This window comes from Thamnophis elegans, chromosome 5 (assembly GCF_009769535.1).
Source record: "Thamnophis elegans isolate rThaEle1 chromosome 5, rThaEle1.pri, whole genome shotgun sequence".
Classification (NCBI taxonomy): domain Eukaryota; kingdom Metazoa; phylum Chordata; class Lepidosauria; order Squamata; family Colubridae; genus Thamnophis; species Thamnophis elegans.
In genome coordinates this window covers 36,006,047-36,025,164 of record NC_045545.1, presented here as the reverse complement: position 1 = coordinate 36,025,164, position 19,118 = coordinate 36,006,047, and the positions used below count along the sequence as shown (strand labels likewise).

At 41.3% G+C, this 19,118-nt stretch overlaps 2 protein-coding genes across 2 annotated transcripts in view; both read right to left on the bottom strand.

Moving 5' to 3' along the window:
- Positions 1-19,118, bottom strand: part of AGBL4 (ATP/GTP binding protein like 4) — a 1,221,291-nt gene that overhangs the window by 530,501 nt on the left and 671,672 nt on the right. The window lies entirely within an intron of this gene.
- The window catches only part of BEND5 (BEN domain containing 5), a 42,403-nt gene continuing 32,283 nt past the window's right edge, over positions 8,999-19,118 (bottom strand). Inside the window, 3 exon segments of the mRNA XM_032217562.1 lie at positions 8,999-9,194; positions 12,325-12,538; positions 14,652-14,800. Of these exon segments, the coding sequence (XP_032073453.1) occupies positions 9,037-9,194; positions 12,325-12,538; positions 14,652-14,800 (521 nt within the window). The 3' untranslated portion in view covers positions 8,999-9,036.

The following is a 19,118-nucleotide window of genomic DNA, read 5'->3' as shown; positions in this document are numbered from 1 at the left end:
AATAGTCAAGGTAACTTACAACCCTGCGCATACACCTCTCACAAACTGACTGACACGGAGAGACATTGGGCCATTTGGGAGAAGGAAGTGTTTGCTGTTCGTTGGGCTCTAGCCACTTGGCGCCATTTTCTGGAAGGCGCCAAACACCCGTTCGAGGTGTAGACTGACCATAAAAATTTAGAAGCTTTGAGAACTCCCAGGAGACTTTCTCCTAAACAGATGTGCTGGGCTCAGCATTTCAATCGTTTTAATTTCACCCTGAAATACATTCCCTGGGGGGGGGGGGAATTTTATGGCTGATGCTTTATCCAGGCTTCCTCACTACAACTGTTCTAAACTCAGCGTGGTCCAGCCTGTCATTCTCACGATGAGCCTCGCTGCTCCAGTTGTTACTAGGAATCAAGCACAATCAAGATGTCCCAGGACTTTCTTTCCAATCTCAAGAAAGCCCTCCCTGATGATGATTGGTTCCAGCAGCACATGAATGAATGTACTATGAGAGATGAGTTGCCCTGGATTGGGGCAAAACTTTATGTTCCTGCATCTCTTCGATTAATTGTTCTTCAGCGAGCTCATGATTCCCGAATGGCAGGGCATTTTGGTTTTGTTAAAACGCTCCATCTCATCAAGAGACAGTTTTGGTGGCCTTCTTTGAAAAAGGACATTGAACGTTATGTTGCCAGTTGTCATTTGTGCCACTGCTAAACGCCCGCCGGGGAAACCGCAGGGACTGCTCCAGACTGTAGCTCGCCCTGTCGCCCCTTGGAAGGAGATCTCTATGGACTTCATCGTCGAACTTCCTGAGAGTCAGGGACACACTGTTATCTGGGTGGTTACCGACTTGTTCTCCAAGCAACTCCATTTCATCCCTTGCTCCAAGATTCCTTCTGCTAAGACTCTTGCTAAGATGTTCATCTCCCACATTTACCACTTACACGGGGTGACCGACCGCATCATTTCGGATAGAGGTGTGCAGTTCACCTCCATATTCTGGAAGGAGTTTCTGAAGCGGATTGGCTCCACCCAGGGCTTAAGCTCCACCCACCTCCCTCAGACTAATGGGGCTTGTGAGAGGATTAATTCTGTTCTGGAACAATATTTACGTTATTTCATCAACTACCAGCAAGATGATTGGGTGGATTTGTTGCCGCACGTGGAGGTGGCTTATAATAATTCTGTGCATAGCAGCACTGGCTTCACCCCTTCCCGTGTGGTGTTTGGCCAGGATTTTGTGCCCATTCCTGAGGTTCCTCGTGAGCAGCCCCAAGTATCGTCTCTGTCCGAATGGAGTGATCGCCTTCGAGCATTTGGCCTTTAGCACTCCAAACTTTGGATACTGCGCATCGCGCCCATAAGAAACAGGCTGATAAGAGGCGGACTCAGCCATGTGATTACAAGGTTGGTGATCAGGTTTATTTGTCCACCAAGTTTCTTCAGACTCCACAAAAGTCAAAGAAGTTGGGGCCTAAATATGTTGGCCCATTTCCTATTATCAAGATCATCAATCCTGTTTCTGTTAGGCTGCAGCTGCCTAAGCACCTCAACTGGGTTTACCCTGTTTTTCATGTTAACCTCATAAAGCCTGTTTGCACTTCATCGTTGCGTCCGCCTGTTCCTCCACCACCCGCTCCACTTTTGATTGACGGTGAACAACATTTCGAGGTTCGCGAAATTTTGGACTCTCGTCGACAACGGAATTGTGTCGAGTACCTGGTGGCTTGGAAGCATTTTCCCCCCTCTCACGCCGAATGGGTGGACGGGTCCCATGTTCGGGCCCCTCAGTTACTCCGCAAGTTCTATTCTGCTTATCCTGATTTGGCCACTTTCCTGACAATTTTTTTCTTCTCTCTTTTCTCTCTCTCTTCCTCTCCCCTTTTCCCCTTTTCGTGTCTTGTTCTTTGTCTGTTTGTTTCTGCTTTCTCGTTTCTGCAGGTCTGACCACCTTTTTCTGGAGGGGGGGTGGATGTCAGCCTCCGCTTTGCTACTGCTTCGGCTGCCATTGAAACAGGGAGGGGGAGTATGGTATTTGGGAGGGGAATCATTGTTGTGCTGGAGGAAGTTTCTAGATTCTGAACTGACCACCTTACTGCGCATGTGGAGGAGGAGTGTTTCCCGCCAAGGCCAACGGTCCGGCATTCCATCCTGGTGATGCCTTTCAAAGTTATCTCACACCTGACATTTGGGAGAATTATGATTGGACTGTGCACGGGATGCCAAGGGGAGGGGAATGAATTATACAATATATGGATGTGATGAGCCAGGGTCTGGAAGCTGTTAAAGACTGGATGGGGGTCAACAAGCTTGTGCTCAATCCAGAAAAGACTGAGTGGCTGCTGTGTTTCCCTCCCGCGAATTGGCCAAGTGTTCCATCTCTCAGGCTGGGGGGTCAAATTATACGCCCCTCAGACAGGGTTCGCAACTTGGGAGTCCTCCTGGACCCACAGCTGACTTTCGAACATCATTTGTCAGCTGTGACCAGGGGGGCATTTGCCCAGGTTCGCCTGGTACACCAGTTGCGTCCCTACTTGAACCGGGAGGCCCTCACAACAGTCACTCGTGCCCTTGTGACCTCTAGGCTGGAATACTGCAATGTGCTCTACATGGGGCTGCCCTTGAAGAGCATTCGGCGACTTCAGCTAGTCCAGAATGCGGCCGCGCGAGCGATTGTGGGTGCATCTCGCTTCACCCACGTAACACCTATCCTCTGCGAGCTGCACTGGCTACCTGTTGATCTCCGGGTGCGCTTCAAGGTGCTACTTATCACCTACAAAGCCCTTCATGGTAGTGGGCCTGGGTACTTGAGAGACCGCCTACTGCCAATTACCTCCACTAGACCGATACGATCGCATCGATTAGGCCTCCTCTGAATTCCATCTTCCAGCCAGTGCAGACTGGCAACTACCCGGAGGAGAGCCTTCTCGGTGGCTGCTCCGACCCTCTGGAACGAACTCCCCATGGAGATTCGGACCCTCACCACCCTCCAGTCCTTCCGGGCCGCTTTAAAGATCTGGCTGTCCCGGCTGGCCTGGGGTTAAGATTCTAACCCCACCCGAATTGTGTGATTGTGTGACTGTTGTGCTCTCTTTTTAATATGTTGTATTGTCTCCATGTTGGAATATTGTTTGTCTTCCCCCCCCCCCTTTTTGAACTGTGAGCCGCCCTGAGTCCCCCCAGGGAAAAGGGCGGCATACAAATAAAGGGAAAACTAAAAAAAAAAAACTAAACTAAACTAAATATTATTCGCTTTCGCGCCTAATTAACCAGACTTAGCTTAGCTTTGCAACTGTTCATTTATAATTAGTAAAAGTACACTTGATTTCAACAAATGGAGTCCAGTGGTTTTCTTTCCTGATTACTGAATGAAGAAATGCTGACAGCATCTTCCTTCATTACAACCTCAAAATAAGTTCCACAATAACATCTGATTATTCCCACATTCCCCCCCAAAAATGTTTGAATAGATAATTAAGATTGTAAAAATTTGTCCTTAAATGTTTATTTGCCTCTAATATACAATGGTCTTTTGTTAAGGACTACTCATTCAGTGGCTGAACTTATAATGGCACTGAACAAGTGGTACTTATGGCCAGTGCTCAAAGCTCCAGTTGTTGTACCACCCACATAGTCATGTGATTGTGATCTGGGTACTCAGCAGCTGGCCTGGATATTTGACAGCTATAGGTTCCCATGGTTAGATGACTGCAATCTGTGACTTTCCCTGCTTGTTTCTCACAAGCAAAATCAATGGGGAAGCCAGCAGGAAGTTGGAAGCCGGTCACATGAGATCCACCGTGATTTATTTAACAGTAATTGGGGACTACCAGAACTGCCACTGTTAAGTGGTGCAGTCATGTGACACTGCATTTTCTAGTCTCAATTACCATTGAGTGAGGACTATCTTTAACTTGAATAATCTAGAACTAGAATGAAGGACCAGATGTTTCTTATCTCAAAGTCATGGAGAGATGGAAGTTTGGCAGAATCGCATATTAATTTCACCTGATTGCTCTGTCAATTTTCCCCCACAAATTCTACCATTCCTGGAAACCATCAGCATTTTTGTTGTCTACCTACCCTGCCTATCTCTGCAGAGATATTGATCAGTTTTCACACTGCTGAAATTTGATCTCCAGAAGCAACAAAATAGATGTGTTATGGATTTCCAGGATTTAACATCCCTATTTTGCATTTTAAGATGCCCTGCAACACCACAAGAAGCAAAACATATTACTGGATACTGCCCCAGACCTCTAGAAGCCAATGTATATGTTTAAAACGAAGTGTGGCTTTCAGGTGAGACTTGTCATTCCTTGATATAAATGATGGTACACAATGTTCCCTTTGAATTTTATTACATAGCAGCTTTAGCTCCAGGTGATCTGCATACATGAAAATAGCTCCCTTGTACAAAATCTGTAAATTTACCTCAAAGCTGGAAAGATATTTGCCTTGTTTTCAATTGCACAGTGACACGCTCATTGGAAGAATGTCATTGCAACAGCCTTTCTTTATTATATACTCAGTGTAATAGCAAGAAAAATAGATTTGATGAAGCAGAAAAGAAAACCAATTCAAAAGCAAATAAGAAAGAACCTTACATTGAGAGTGAAGTCGGTAAGAGCCATGTAATTTATTTTGAGTAATTATTCTAGTTTTAAAATCCAGGTAATTTTTCTTCCTATTAGAAGGCCTGGAGGCAAAAAGCCTTTTGAAATATTGGAGGGGGTAAAATTTAAAAATTAGCTACTGAGCATGAAGTATGCAATAATTGCTCTTCATAACATTTTTATTGCCTCTATATTCTGTGAATTATTGCTCCAAATTCCTTTGTACCATTATGGTGAAAAAATGGTATCAATAAAATTGGGTTGATTTATGTTAAGATTTTATCACTTAAGCCCATGAAAATCAGAGGCCTGCTAAAAGGAGCCATTTTTCATGACATTTTTTTTCCTTTTTTTCATTTAGCGCAGTAACAACAGTTCCACTCTTCGTTTCCTCGTGCGCTGGTAAGTATTCTCACACCCACGCTAATCATTCACACAATTGTGGGCTCAGGCTTTTAGGTCAAACTATAACTATAACATTAGGATGTCATGCACTAGTTTCTACATTTGATTAAAGCAATTTGGAGAGGAGATAAATGTAGCTACTTCTTAAATATATTGCCCTCTTTTCTTCCATCTCTTCTCTTCTTCAATGGAATTATGGGATTTTTCTTAGGGCAGAGATTACGCTAGGTAAATTAGTATTGATAAAACTAAACCAGGGACTAAGTTAATCTGATAGATATGAAAAAAGCCCAGAATATTACTATGTTTTGTTTTATTCAGCCCATGGCTTAGTGTGCTGTTTACTTGCACCATGACATCTTTACCATATATGATGCTTATCTTCGATTTGTTATCTGTTTTGTTCATTTGCGTGTTTTTACATAAATCAGCAATATCAAAATATGTTACCTTGGCTTCTATCAAAATGGACTAGAAGTGCTAGCATGAACGTTCCAGAACATTTTATCATATACAAGATCAGACAAAACAAAAAGGAAGATTTTAAAAAAGACAAAGTCAAACAGAGAATGGGCAACAGTATTAAATGCAAAAGATTCCAACTTCTAAATATTTTGAACTCTTGTGAATGTTGAATTTGTTTATATCATAGCTAGGGTTCTTGTGATAAATAGGTTATTCAGGGGGAAGTGTCAAAAGTCAAGTTGCAACTACACAAGTGAAACCTCCGCCTCCCTCTTTTTTCCCCCCACATGCATCAACACGACACTTGGTTTTTATATTCCTACTGTATTGCTGCTGGCAATACAGAAAGAGACATGCACCTATTCCAGAAATATAGAATCCAGATATTATTCATATCACAGTATCTGAAACCTAGATTACTTATTTTGTGAAACTGGTTTAGCTAAACATGAGTTTGTTGAAAAAAGTCCCAATTAGCCGGATTCACATAGCATGGTAAGACAATAGGGGTAGTTACTCAAATGTCTTCATCATCTTAATTCCCACTTCAGAGTTGAATCAGGTTGGACATTTTTTAAAGACTAAGCATGTCAGTCAGATCCAGAGTAGCATCATTTTTCCTAAATTTAATTTGGATTTATTCTAAAATTAAATTCTGACACCCAGAGACTGTTCCACTTGAAGGACAATCCAAATGCTAGCTATCCAACTGCACTCCACTATTAAAAACCTAAAAGTTTTCTATGCAAAAAAAAATAATCATATTTAAATAAACACAACTGAGATTTTTTTAAAAATAACAAAATTTGTCCTTTTCTGCAGAGATGCTTATTCAACTGCTAATTAATGAAAAGTTTTCTTGTATAGCTTATATCCCTTTATCCCAATCTCCATAGCAATATAATATCCATTAGACAATGAATATTACAAATTATACCAAAGGTTAACTACAAAGAATTAGAATTTTGCCCAACAAAATGTCTTTCCTCCACAGATAAGAAATCATCAGAATATATCAGAAACTCCTTTTCATTCACATCTTAGACTAGTGCTGATATAATCTTTTATCAAATCTTGTTCTGTTAATTTAAAAAATTCAGAATATTTATTTTGATGGATGTGAAAAGGCATTTACAGCCATGTTGGCAAACCTTTTTGGCATCAAATGCTAAAATGGGAGCGTGTATATGCATGATGGAAACTGGAATAGCAGCCACCCAGTTCACATGCACGCACCGGGAAGATGATCTCGTTTTCCGGCACACGCATGCGTACCGACCACCTGGTCTTCTGGTTTCTGGCGCTCATGCGCATATGTAGACCAGCTGGCCGGTGCACATGCATGTCGGAAATTGTAAGATCATCTTCCTGGTGTGCGCATGCACACCGGAAGGCTGCTCTTCCCATTTCCGGCTCTCCTGCGCATGTGAAGACCAGCTGTCTAATGTACTGTAACTTGGAAGAGGAATGGGCGACGGCTAAGCATGCCACTTCTAACACGTGATTTACAGGAAAATTCTTCCTTGTGACAAAAGTAAAATGGATTATCCCAAAGGTGCTTTTCCAAAAGGCAGCTGGACTTTCTTGATTTGGAAAAGCCCTTTTGGGACAACCATGATGTAGATGACTGAGAATCTCCATAGACATTTAAAAGGGGTTTACCTTTACACCCAAGCCTAACACTTGTCTAATCATAGTTTAACAGATGATCCCTAACGGTTGTTTGCATAATACACAATTAAAATGAAAGAAGCCCTTTTATACCTTAGCAGCCAGCCTTTCCATTACTCAACTGTAGGATCATGCGATTTGTAGAGAGCAAATGTATCCAAATGTTTGGCTTGCCTGGACCACACATAAAATATATAATATAAATTAATGTATGAAAATACATGTTAAAAGTTTACAATCTTGCAGAGTTGCAATACTAGCTGTCCAGGGTTGTATGTGGCCTGTGGGATGGATATGCCTGGTTTAGACCTTACTCCCCAATTCTGCAGGTATTTCAATTTCAAATACCCTATTGCAAGCACATCCTTAACTGCTACTTTGTTTCAACACATTTTTCTTTAAAAAAATCACCGCCAGTTACAATCTTAATCCTTATTTTCATAAATATTCTTAAAATAATTTAATCAAGATAATTCAGTTACCAGTGCTTATGAATCCTTTGAAAAATAGGTTTTCCTAATCTTTCAAATTTTTCATTTGCCAGGATTGTCAAATTGTTATTCTACAGAGAGCCAGTGTGGCTCCAGGCTAGAAAGTGGGAGACCGTGAATTCAAGTCCTGCCTCACCCATGGAAGCCGACTGGGTGACCTTGGGCTAATTACTCCTTCTCAGTCCAAACCACCTCACAAGGTTGTTGTTGGAAAATAGGAGGAAGGTATGTTATATATGTTCGCCGGCTTGAGTTATTTTTAAAAATAAAGGTGGGATACAAATAAATATAATTGTAATTATGCTGAAGAACTGACATAAATATGCATGCTTTCAGCAACGAGATGGAACAATAATGTAATTTTTAAGATTAAAGTTAGTACATACAGATAAAAATTATAATTAAAGGAAAAAAAGCTATTAAAAACTAGCAAGTTTAATATTTAACACCTAAAAGATCATGCTCACATTTCTTGCTCTATCTAAATCCAGAATTGGTGCTACTTTCAATAATATTTAGAATCATATAGAACTGTGATTAAAAGGAACAATGTAAAACAAGTTCATACATTGCGGTTATTTTTCCCTTTACTCTTGTTTTTTTTTAAAAGATGAGATATGGAACTATTATGGTTTAACTTAACAGAATCATACATTCATACCAAATGCTCAAGGAAAATGGCAACAACGCTATTTCAACAGACAGAACCTTTGTATAGACTTTAAAACTGCATGACTATTTCACGGAAAATTAAGTTATTCCATTTTCCTGTTATGCTACATTATGCCTTCTCCAAAGAAACAGAAGTATCAAGAGAGTATATGGTCCCCAGGGTTAACTTAACATCCATGCTATCCAGAACCACAACTCACAGTATTTTATAACTAAAATCACAATAATGACACTGGGCATAATCTGGATCACAGGTGATCTGAACATTCACATTTAACAGAAGCTACATTAAACCAAAGGAAATTTTCCCAGAAAAGTGTAAGAAATACGAGGTTCTTTAAATATTAAAAGGTAAGAAGTCCCATGTTCAAGAGAGTTTCCTACTAAAAATGGTGTTTGCAAAATATAACTACATGAACTATATTCAATTGAGCTTTTCTGTATTCTACAAAAGAATCCTCATACTTTTGTAAGAAAAGCAACAGAGCTAAGACTTCATAAAATGAGCTGCTATGGACTAACAGTCAATTGTAATGTTAATTTACAATTAAATGTGAATTGCAAGTTTAAGCAGATGAATAATTTCGTAGTATTGTTTTAAAATATTTCAGTATTTTATAATACAATTCACACTTAAAGTCAATTTCCCCCATCAGCATGAACACACAAAATCAAGACAACAACCACCAGAGTAAAACACTGACACTTTATTAAAAATTCAAAATTTATTGCAAATTATATTTTGCTTCTCTCCTTTCTTCATTTTTACATGATTTATTGATATCCATGATTTTTTCACAAATATACTTGTTGACTTTGGAGAGTCTCTGTGCAATTTCTGTTTCATCCAGAGTTTCTTGTGCTATTCTGTCATACAAACATTCTAAAAAGAAAGAAAAAGAAAATATGACATTTAGAATAAAAAATAAACACATTTAAAATGCAGTGAAAACCCTTAAGCAAGGTATACATCATGCATAGAATGAATGCAGCAACTCGTTGAAAGAATTAAAAAGTGAAGAAGAGCCTGCATATAGCATCGATCTGAAAACTACTTTCCAACAGCATATGCTTTCTATGTTCACCTAAGACTGATAAACTACATTCACACTAATGTATTTAAGATGTCTTTAGTAATATAAATGAAGAGAAATAAGCATATATCTTTCTGAATTAACTACAGTCATTTAGATAGTCCTACAAAATACGCTTATTCCTGAATATCTGCTGAACATTTGTGCATCTTGTCTAAAGATAAAAAACATTTGCCAATCAAAGACATTATGGTGTCTTTGACACCATATGGTAAATGGTAGACATTTTAATCATAAGCCATTGACTCTGAAATGGCCATGTCCCTCAATCCAGGAAAAAAACAAGCCTATAATTTAATTTTGAGTGAATATATTTTTGTAAAAGCATTGAAAAGCACTTAAAAGGCATTTTATGGCTTTTAAAAAACATCTTTATTTATGCTTATTCAAGCAGACATTTTGATTCAATCAGTCATGATAACATGAATAAATGAGAGAGAAAATTCTATGGACTTCCTTCCTCAATGTTGCCATCCATGAAACATACTGTTTGTAGGTTTCTAGTTCTCTCGCCACTTTATAAATTATACTTTTAAAATATAAATAATAATATCGTGGTAGATAAAGTGGAATTCCAGAACAAAAATACAATCTATAGCAGTATGTTTAACAGATAACAATTCTAAAAATTCTTTCATAACATGGAAATGCCAAGACAAAATAATATTAGATAATAGCATCCATGTGAAAAAGTATGTGTTACGAAGTACAGTAATTTGTTTCTTCTTCCAAATTAAATGGTTGTTTATTGTTGTGACTGTTATAAAGGGGAAGACTAGGTAACCTCATAAACTAAAACAGTTCGATTAACTGTCATTAAACAAATTGACAGTAAATAGTCTCATTTATGAGACATGGCTTACAAAATTATGTCTCATCATTATTAAACTCTTTAGCACTCAACATACAAGCTACAGTAGTCTGCTTAAATATATACTGCCTTTGTTATACTGTATAAACTATAGTGAAAAGTGCAATTACTACCAGTACTAAATGGTTTCCAAAGTAAATAAACAATTTCTGCTGTTTTCAGTATTTTCACTCAGCAAATATTTATTACTTTATATGGTAAACAAAATAGAGTCACTTAATTAATGGGTTTTATGGCATTGTTAATGCACATTAAAGTTGTAACAATTAACTATTCTACATCCTTTGCATCTTCTCTCACACCTTTCAGAAGTTTTATAGAAGGCTATTTTTCAGCCACAAGATCTGCAGTGGTTGCATACCAACACTTTTTAATAATTTTCTCAGAATAAACTACACAATAGGGACTAATAAACAAAAAGACACATAAGACCCATTAAGACCTAACACCATCTTTTTAAGATGTATTTTATGGAAGCTATTCTAGAATAAAAAGAATAAAAACTATCTCAGCTACAAATTTTATGAGCAGTTTGAAATGTGTTAGTATTTTTTATAATGAGATTTGAAACATAACAAAAGAGATGACTAAAACAGTGATTTAAATTAAAACACGGAAAGAGGAATTCGATTAAGGCAAAGAAGCACCCATTCCTCCTCAGTACTGAACTAGGGAGCGACTGAAATCGTTATAATTGAAATCTATTCATAGTAAATTAAAGCATTTTATTTCCACTATGAAATTCTACCATATACTAATTCCAACATACCACATGTATGGGATTTTGTCCAAAGCTTTGTAAGTAAGCATTTCACATGTAATCAAATATCAAATTGCACCAGAATTACAGTCTGCCTATCAGACTTGTTTTGGGAGAGACATTATATTGTTCTTCCATTTTGGTTCAATGTGTCTTTTCTGATAGGCTGTTTGCTTTTATTACATTTTGGGAGGAGGGAATGGCACAGCTCCACTTCTGGTTTATTTTGTATGCAATCTTATTTCCCACAAATTGCTATATCATTAAAATATTCATTCCTATCTCTTTTAATTCTCCCCACCCTCGTGATGGGGAGCTCTCACCCACATTCCTTGGTTGTCTTCCACATCGTCATCGTCATCATGTGGAATCTTTGGTGCCCTCTGAGCTTGTTTTGCTTATAGATGTTTCGTTACCTGACTAGATAACATCAGTGCTAAGGAGTATAGGGTTTGCCCCCTGTTTATATGCAGTAGCTTGCCCTGCCAGTGTGGGTATGGGGAGGTTATGGGTTACCATAGGTTTCCTCCATGGTAGCTGATTGATTATAGTACTGCTTTATGCTTGATTACTTGGTATTAATTTCTGCTTATCTGGGTGTAGACTGCTGGGAAGGATATGTTTCGGTCTTTTTGTTTCCTTTTTTAAATTGTCTCTTTTTAATAGTGTGTAAATGTGGTTTATCTCTATTGATGGTTGATTTATCTGAATGCTAAGCTTCCAGGAATTCCTTAGCAATAACCTAAGGTCAAAGGTATCTAGCAGCTGAACAAAATGCCAACGGCACTAGAGGTGGAGGTCATAAGGAACCCACACATGGTTTTGTTGGGAGAATGTTAGTATACAGACAACAGGCCACTGTTGGCATTTCTGTAACAAATAAGTGAGTGAGGAGTCACACACTGATGGGAGCTGATGAATATCTTGATCACTGTGGAGGAGTGGCTTCTAGGTTTGGAACTGGGAGGGACCAAGCCAGAAATGGCTTGGATCGGGAGGTTTCTTGCCTAATGAAGGGTTGGATTTAGTTATCAAAGGCAACTGGGACTGCCAGGATTGCTCAGCCCTGTGTTCACATGATGTTGCGCTTTACAATTGCATCACTTAGCAATGAAAATTCTGGTCCCAACTGAAGTCGTAACTCAAGGACTACTTGTAGCTCCCTTCCTAAGATATATACATAGGACTGTGTAAGCTGTTCACTTCAGCAGCTGTATTAGAAAACAAGATTCTTTTAGTCGTTGCTTCATGTAGTTCGAAGAACACTCACATAATCAAAATAACCTACCTCTGACAATGCTTAACTTGTGAGGTGAGAGAGGCGGCTTAGGAACAGCATCTTTCTTTTTCTTAGTGGCCACACCTGTAACACTTCTATTTTTAAGAACATCGGTTCCCCAAATCATAACTGCTAAGTTTTTTGTATACTTTGAATCTCCTTGCGTTACTTGCAGCTGGTGCCATTTCTCCTCATCTACCCAGATGCCACTTCCAAGATGAACCTGGAGTAGAAAGTGAAATAACAGGTGGTGGTTACCTGGAAAGTTTGTTCCATCCTTCATAAGTAGCAGGACCAATGTTTTAACACAAAACACATTTATCCGTAGTATCCAATGACTGAAAAAGTATGAAATATTAAAAACAATTTGATTGTCTAAACTATGTGCAAAATCATGAAATGACATGAAATGAAAAGCCATAAAGAGGGCAAGTTGTAAATGGTTTTTATCACCATAAAGGATTTCCTGGGATGAAGATAATGTTTCTTCCCTTCGTGGCACGAGAAATCCGCGCTCGTCAAAATAGCAGTGATTAAACCGCGTCACTAAAGCCGCGACGTCATCACCGCGCGTCATTACCGCCGCGACAACAGCGCGGCGACAACAGCGCAGCAACAGAAAGGCGTTCTACATGCTTCGTTCTTTGCCAAGGCTCTCTACATGGGGCAGCCCTTGAAGAGTATTCGGAGACTTCAACTCGTCCAGAACGCAGCCACACGAGCGGTTGTGGGTGCACCTCGGTACACCCATGTTACACCTATCCTCCACGAGCTGCACTGGTTACCAATCAGTCTCCGGATACGCTTCAAGGTGCTAGTCGTAACTAACTGCAAGGTGCTAGTCGTAACTTATAAAGCCCTTCATGGTATTGGATCTGGGTACTTGAGAGACCACCTGCTGCCAATTACCTCCCACAGACCCATTAGATCTCACAGGGTTGGCCTCCTCCGGGTTCCATCTACCAGCCAATGCCATCTGGCTACTACCCGGGGGAGGGCCTTCTCTGTGGCAGCTCCGGCCCTCTGGAATGAACTCCCCGCAGGGATTCGGACCCTCACCTCTCTCCAGGCCTTCCGAAAAGCCGTCAAAATCTGGCTTTGCCGGCAGGCCTGGGGGTGATGAGTTCCCTCCCCTCTCGACATGTATGGTTGTGCAACTGTTGCTTATTTTTATCACTTGTATTTCGTTTTTGTGTTCCCCTTTTTCCCCTTTTGAATTGTTCGCCGCCCTGAGTCCTCCCGGAGAAGGGCGGCATATAAATAATAAAATTCCAATTCCAATTCCAATTCCAACGAAGGTAGCCCTCCTCCTCCAGCTGACAGCGGCAGCGGGCACGGGGCAAGGGAAAGGTCCAGCTCAGCCATGGGGGGCAGCAGGAAGCCCACGGGGGGCCCGAGCCCTCAACATCTCCTTGGATGGGTGGCCACCGCCGCCGGGCAAGCCCGCTTCACCGGCCCCGGGAGAGCCTCAGCCGCCGACGCTGCCCCCCTGCCTCTTCCTCCGGGGGAGGCGCCGGCGGAGGACGCGGCAGCGGCTGAGGCTCTCCCGGGGCCGGTGAAGTGGGCTTGCCCAGCGGCGGCAGCCGCCCGTCCAAGGAGATGTTGTTGAGGAAGAAGAGGGCGGCCTGCCTCCGCCGCGCATCGCTGCCCTGCTTGCGAGCCCCTAGGTTTAGGGTTAGGTTTAGGGTGCTTCGGTAGGCGCGGATTTGCCCTCCGCGGTTATGTCATTGTGATAGGGTCGTTTTTTTCTTAGCGCTTCGGATGCCGCGGATTTGCCTCCGCACTTATATCGGCGTAGATAAGGGCTTCGCGGTTTTGTGGTGGAACCTCTTCCCTTTATGTTTTGCTTAGAGAAGAATGTGGAAGTTTTTTCACAACCACAGCATATAATCAAAAGCATAACCTTGTATTTTTTGATAAACAAATGCAAAAACCTCAGGAAAGTCCCTAAAGTATTCACTTGACATTTCTGTCATGAACTGATAAAAGTGCACTGCTTTGGAGTATATATGCCTGTTATGAGATTCATTTTAATTTTCTTGATGAATATAGAAATGCAGGCAGGCAACTACCACCAATGAAGCATTCTGGCTGTTCCGATCAAATGCCCAAGTGCAAAAGATTCCTGAAGAGACAGGAAAGATGACTAAACACAATAGCCTCAAATGACTGCTCAGCTGAATTTTTATTTCTGCATAGAGGAATCTTAGAAATGCCTTTCTCTTTTTTAAAATAGTATATATTTATATATTCACATATTTATTTTGTTGGTGAGTATTTCTCAGTTATTATTAAGGAGAGTATATAAATATTTGCAATGAATATAATATTAATACCTTCCCATTCTCTAGAATATATTTGTCCATTACAGGAATAGCAGCTGGGTAGTATGTTGACGTGTTTGCTTCCTCACTGAAAGCTGTCTGTACATCAGGCTCGGGTTCAATGGATTCAGGTGTAACCTTTTCAAGTTCTAGGGCAGGACCTATATCATTTAAAAAAGAAGAACAAACCATCAGGCTTTAATTTAAAGTAGGATGCATTATGTAATTATGTAGTCCATTTCACATGCAGAACCTCAAACCGATTAATGCTAATCTAACCTAAAATCCAAAGTCAGTATGATAGTAAAATATTACCCCTTTTTTCCTCCATTTTAAAAATTTTATCAATTTATCAAAATATAAAACACAGAAATACAAAGAAAGTGAAAATAATGGTAAAATAAGGCAGGAAAGGGGAAGAGAAAAAATGTAGGTGGAAGGGAAAAAGGAAAAGAGCATTGACTTCTGACACCTTTTGGTGCAGTACAACAAGGTAATCAAATAACATCTTAATTTTTTTACTTTCACATAATAATATACCCAGCAATTTCTATAAGAACAACCCTATTTAATTAGCAAAACTCAACATCAACATTTCATTTTTTTCCACTTCAAGCACAAAGTTCCAGTAGAAACAAAATTCCTTTCTTTAATCAAAGCAGTCAATTTTAGCCATCTCTGCTAACTCCATCAATTTTTGTAGCCATTCATCCAATGTCCTCCATTTTTGTGCATAGAGTAATTTTGCTGCCATCAACATATCTAACGTCAAAGTCCCCCCCCCCCCCAAAATTTTCCAAGTTCTTTGTCCATTAGGTCTAAAAGAAAAGTCTATGGTATTACCCTCGCCCCCCTCAAAGGATCATATTTTAATAAAATTTTCAAAAAATGAACATAAATACAAACAAGTGGAATATGAGATTCAAAGCAATTTAGCACTTGTTCTTTTTTAGATGTATTTTTTCATGATCACTGAAAGAAGTGACAGGTGTATTATGACATGTTACATATTATTACACAGTTGTTACATCTGTAACCAACTTTTCAGTTGTGTTTTAAAATGAAAAGGAGAATCAACAGTTGGAAAGAACTGTCAAAATTCTAAGACAATCTCAGTTATTTTCATGTGACCAAACAGGGTTTGGACTTGGTTAATAAGTAGAGGTATACAAATATTCAAACTGAAGATTGAACACATTGGCAATTGAATTTCCAAACTGAATCAACTTTTTGAATTGTTGACTCAGTTGCGGAGATCTTCAATTTATTTAGAAATGTTTCTTTTTTGCATGGATTCAAATCTTTCTCTGAACTGATAATTTGACTGACATAGACCAATTCCAAAGTAACTTGCTTCCTATTCACATTTGTTCACAGGTTTCACTCTGTTTTTGCTAGGTTGGGATAGTAGTCAATCCCATAATTGCAAAACCTGAAAAAAGATTATCCATCCTAAAGACAGATATGATTTCTTAAAGCATGAATATATCTTTAACTACCTATATATCTTGCCATAATGAAAAATATAAGCCAAAAAATCAAATAAAATTGATGTAAGTGGAAAATTAAAAGTTTAAACATAAATTCATCTTTAATGAAATTTTCTACTGCTTGTTGATATGTTAGTTATTTATACATATGGAATTACAAATCTTTTTAAACACCATAGTTAATAAATGCAACTACAATAATTCAGAGAACCACTGCAAAAACATGAGGTCCTAACAGATAGAAGCATTTGGCCAAAGATCTTGTAATATATTTTATTCCAAAGTTCAAAATATTTCACATTTCAATAATCAAAGCCTTCTTTAGGCAGCTGAACTTCACAGTAATTTCAGAAACTACTAAGAGTTGCATTTACAGCACAGCATGTTCAAATTAGACATGCAATTCCTTTTACTGTCTTTTTGCTAATTAGGGTTGCTTGCCTAATTTGCCATGCATCATGCTTACTTTCAAAAAGTATCTCACTTTGTAGTTTTTGCACTTTGATAAGCAAAACAGAAAATATGCAGTTACGGAAGTTTTTCTGAAAGTCAACACAAATGTGTTTTCTTAGCACAGCAAATGCAGATGAAGGAAAACCCTTGCTTCAGTGAAAAGTTTTACTATTTTGAGTAGTGAGGTTCCTGGCGTAGGAATCGACCGTTGACTTACCTGAACGGTCCTTCTATGTGTGCTGCGAGGGGAATCCAAGCATGGGTTAACTTTTGTCCATTAGCCTAGAGACTGAGTTATGTAAATTGGTGACCATGCCTCCTCTGACTGGATGGGTCAGTTTTGTATGAAGTCAGCCGTTTAATGATGTATAACAATAACAATTACAAATGAGGGCCGTAACCCAACAGGTATACAAACATGTCAGAAAACATAAGTCACAACTGGGTAAAGTCCGGCATAGTCAAAGTCACAAGTCAGTGAAAAGTCAGTCAAGTCCAAAGTCATGACACCCTGGCCAGCCGAAGCCGCGGGCGGGTTTGGATTCCCCTCGCAGCACACATAGAAGGACCCTTCAGGTAAATGAACGGTCATTCTCCTGTGTGCTGCTTGGGGAATCCAAGCATGGGACATGCCAAAGCAATTAAGATCCAGGGCGGGAGCCAGGCTGGCCAGGGGGAGCACCTGTTGCAACACACGCCGCCCAAAGGAAGCCTCAGCCGAGGCATACACGTCCACCTTGTAATGTCAGATGAATGGCGATGGCGAAGACCAGGTAGCCGCTCTACAGATTTCTTCCACTGAGGCTTGCATGGCCCAGGCTGCTGTGGTGGCCGCACTCCTGGTAGAGTGGGGAGTGATGCGCCCGGGGACCTGTCGAGATTGGCTGTCATAAGCAAGAGCGATGCACGCCTTCAACCAACGACCTATCGTATGAGAAGAAACCTTCTGTCTCATGGATGATGGCTGAAAGGACACAAAGAGTGCTTCTGACCGCCTGAAGGACGCTGTGCATTTCACGTAGCGACGAAGAACTCTGCGTACATCCAGGTGATGCCATTGGCGCTCCTGCGGATGAGAAGGGTTGGGGCAAAAGTTCGGAAGGACGAGCTCCTGAGCCCTGTGGAATAGCGTGTTGACTTTTGGTAGAAAGGCCGGGCCCAAACGGAGAATGACTCTGTTGGGGTGGAATATACAAAGGTCCGCTCGAACGGACAGTGCCGCCAATTCGGAGACCCGCCTGGCTGATGTAATAGCTACCAAAAACACGGTCTTAAGAATCAGTAGTCAAAGACTGATGGAAGTAATAGGTTCGAATGGAGAGGCCATAAGTGCCCTGAGCACTAAAGTCAAATCCCAAGTAGGGTAGCGGTGCATGGTAGGAGGTCGGATGTTGGCTGCCCCCTTCAGGAAAGCCTTGACTTGCGAATGCTGAGACAAGGAACGTCCCTGACCTCCCCCAATCACCGTGGCAAGGGCTGTGACCTGCCTGCGAAGCGTATTGGGTCCCAAACCTTTGTTAAGTCCAGATTGCAGAAAGTCCAACACTCGGGGCACCGAATCTTGGAGGGGGTCTGCCCCAGTCCGGCGGCACCACCTGCAGAAGGCCTGCCAGGTAACCTCGTAAATTCGAGTGGTGGAAGGCTGACGGGCCGCTTGAATCGTGTCGATGACCTCGCTGGAATAATGAAGGTCAGTCAGAATAGTCCGCTCACGTGCCACACGGCTAATTGTAGCAACTGGGGGTTCGGATGTATGAGGGCCCCCTGATGGAGCTGGATCTGATCGTCCAGGATCCTCCATGGGCGCGAGATCAACAGGTGCACCAGGTCGGCATACCAGGTTCGTCTGGACCACATCGGAGCCACCAGGAGAACTTCTGCTTGTTCCGACAGTATCTTCTGGATAACCACTGGGATCACTGGTAGAGGCGGGAAGGCGTAAAGGAGGCCAGCCGGCCACGGGCTGCGCAAGGCATCCACTCCCTCCGCTCTGGGAGTCACATACCTGGAGTAGAACCAGGGCAGTTGCGCATTGTGGGGCTGCGCGAACAAGTCCACTACTGGATGGCCGAACCGGCGGGAAAGCTGCTGGAAAACGTCGGGGTGGAGCTGCCACTCCGCATGATCCACTGTGGCTCTGTTCAGCCAATCCGCCTGGACGTTGGATTCGCCCGAAATGTGTTCCACTCGAAGGGACAACAGTCTGGATTCCGCCCAATGATGCAACTTCTCTGCCTCCAGCATGACGGCCCTGGAATGCGTGCCCCCTTGGCAGTTGACATGCGCCTTGGAGGCTACATTGTCGGTCAGGATCAGCACGTGCTTGTGAGTCACAATGTCCTGGAATTCTCGCAGGGCCAGTCGGATGGCCCGTAACTCTAGCCAATTGATGCTGTTGGACAGCTCCCGGTCCGACCAACGACCCTGCGCCACCCGATCCAGGGCATGGCCGCCCCATCCGAATAGGCTGGCATCCGTCGTAACTTGGATGCATTCCGGCTCCTTGAACAGGCACCCCTTGAGAACTTTGGAGGAC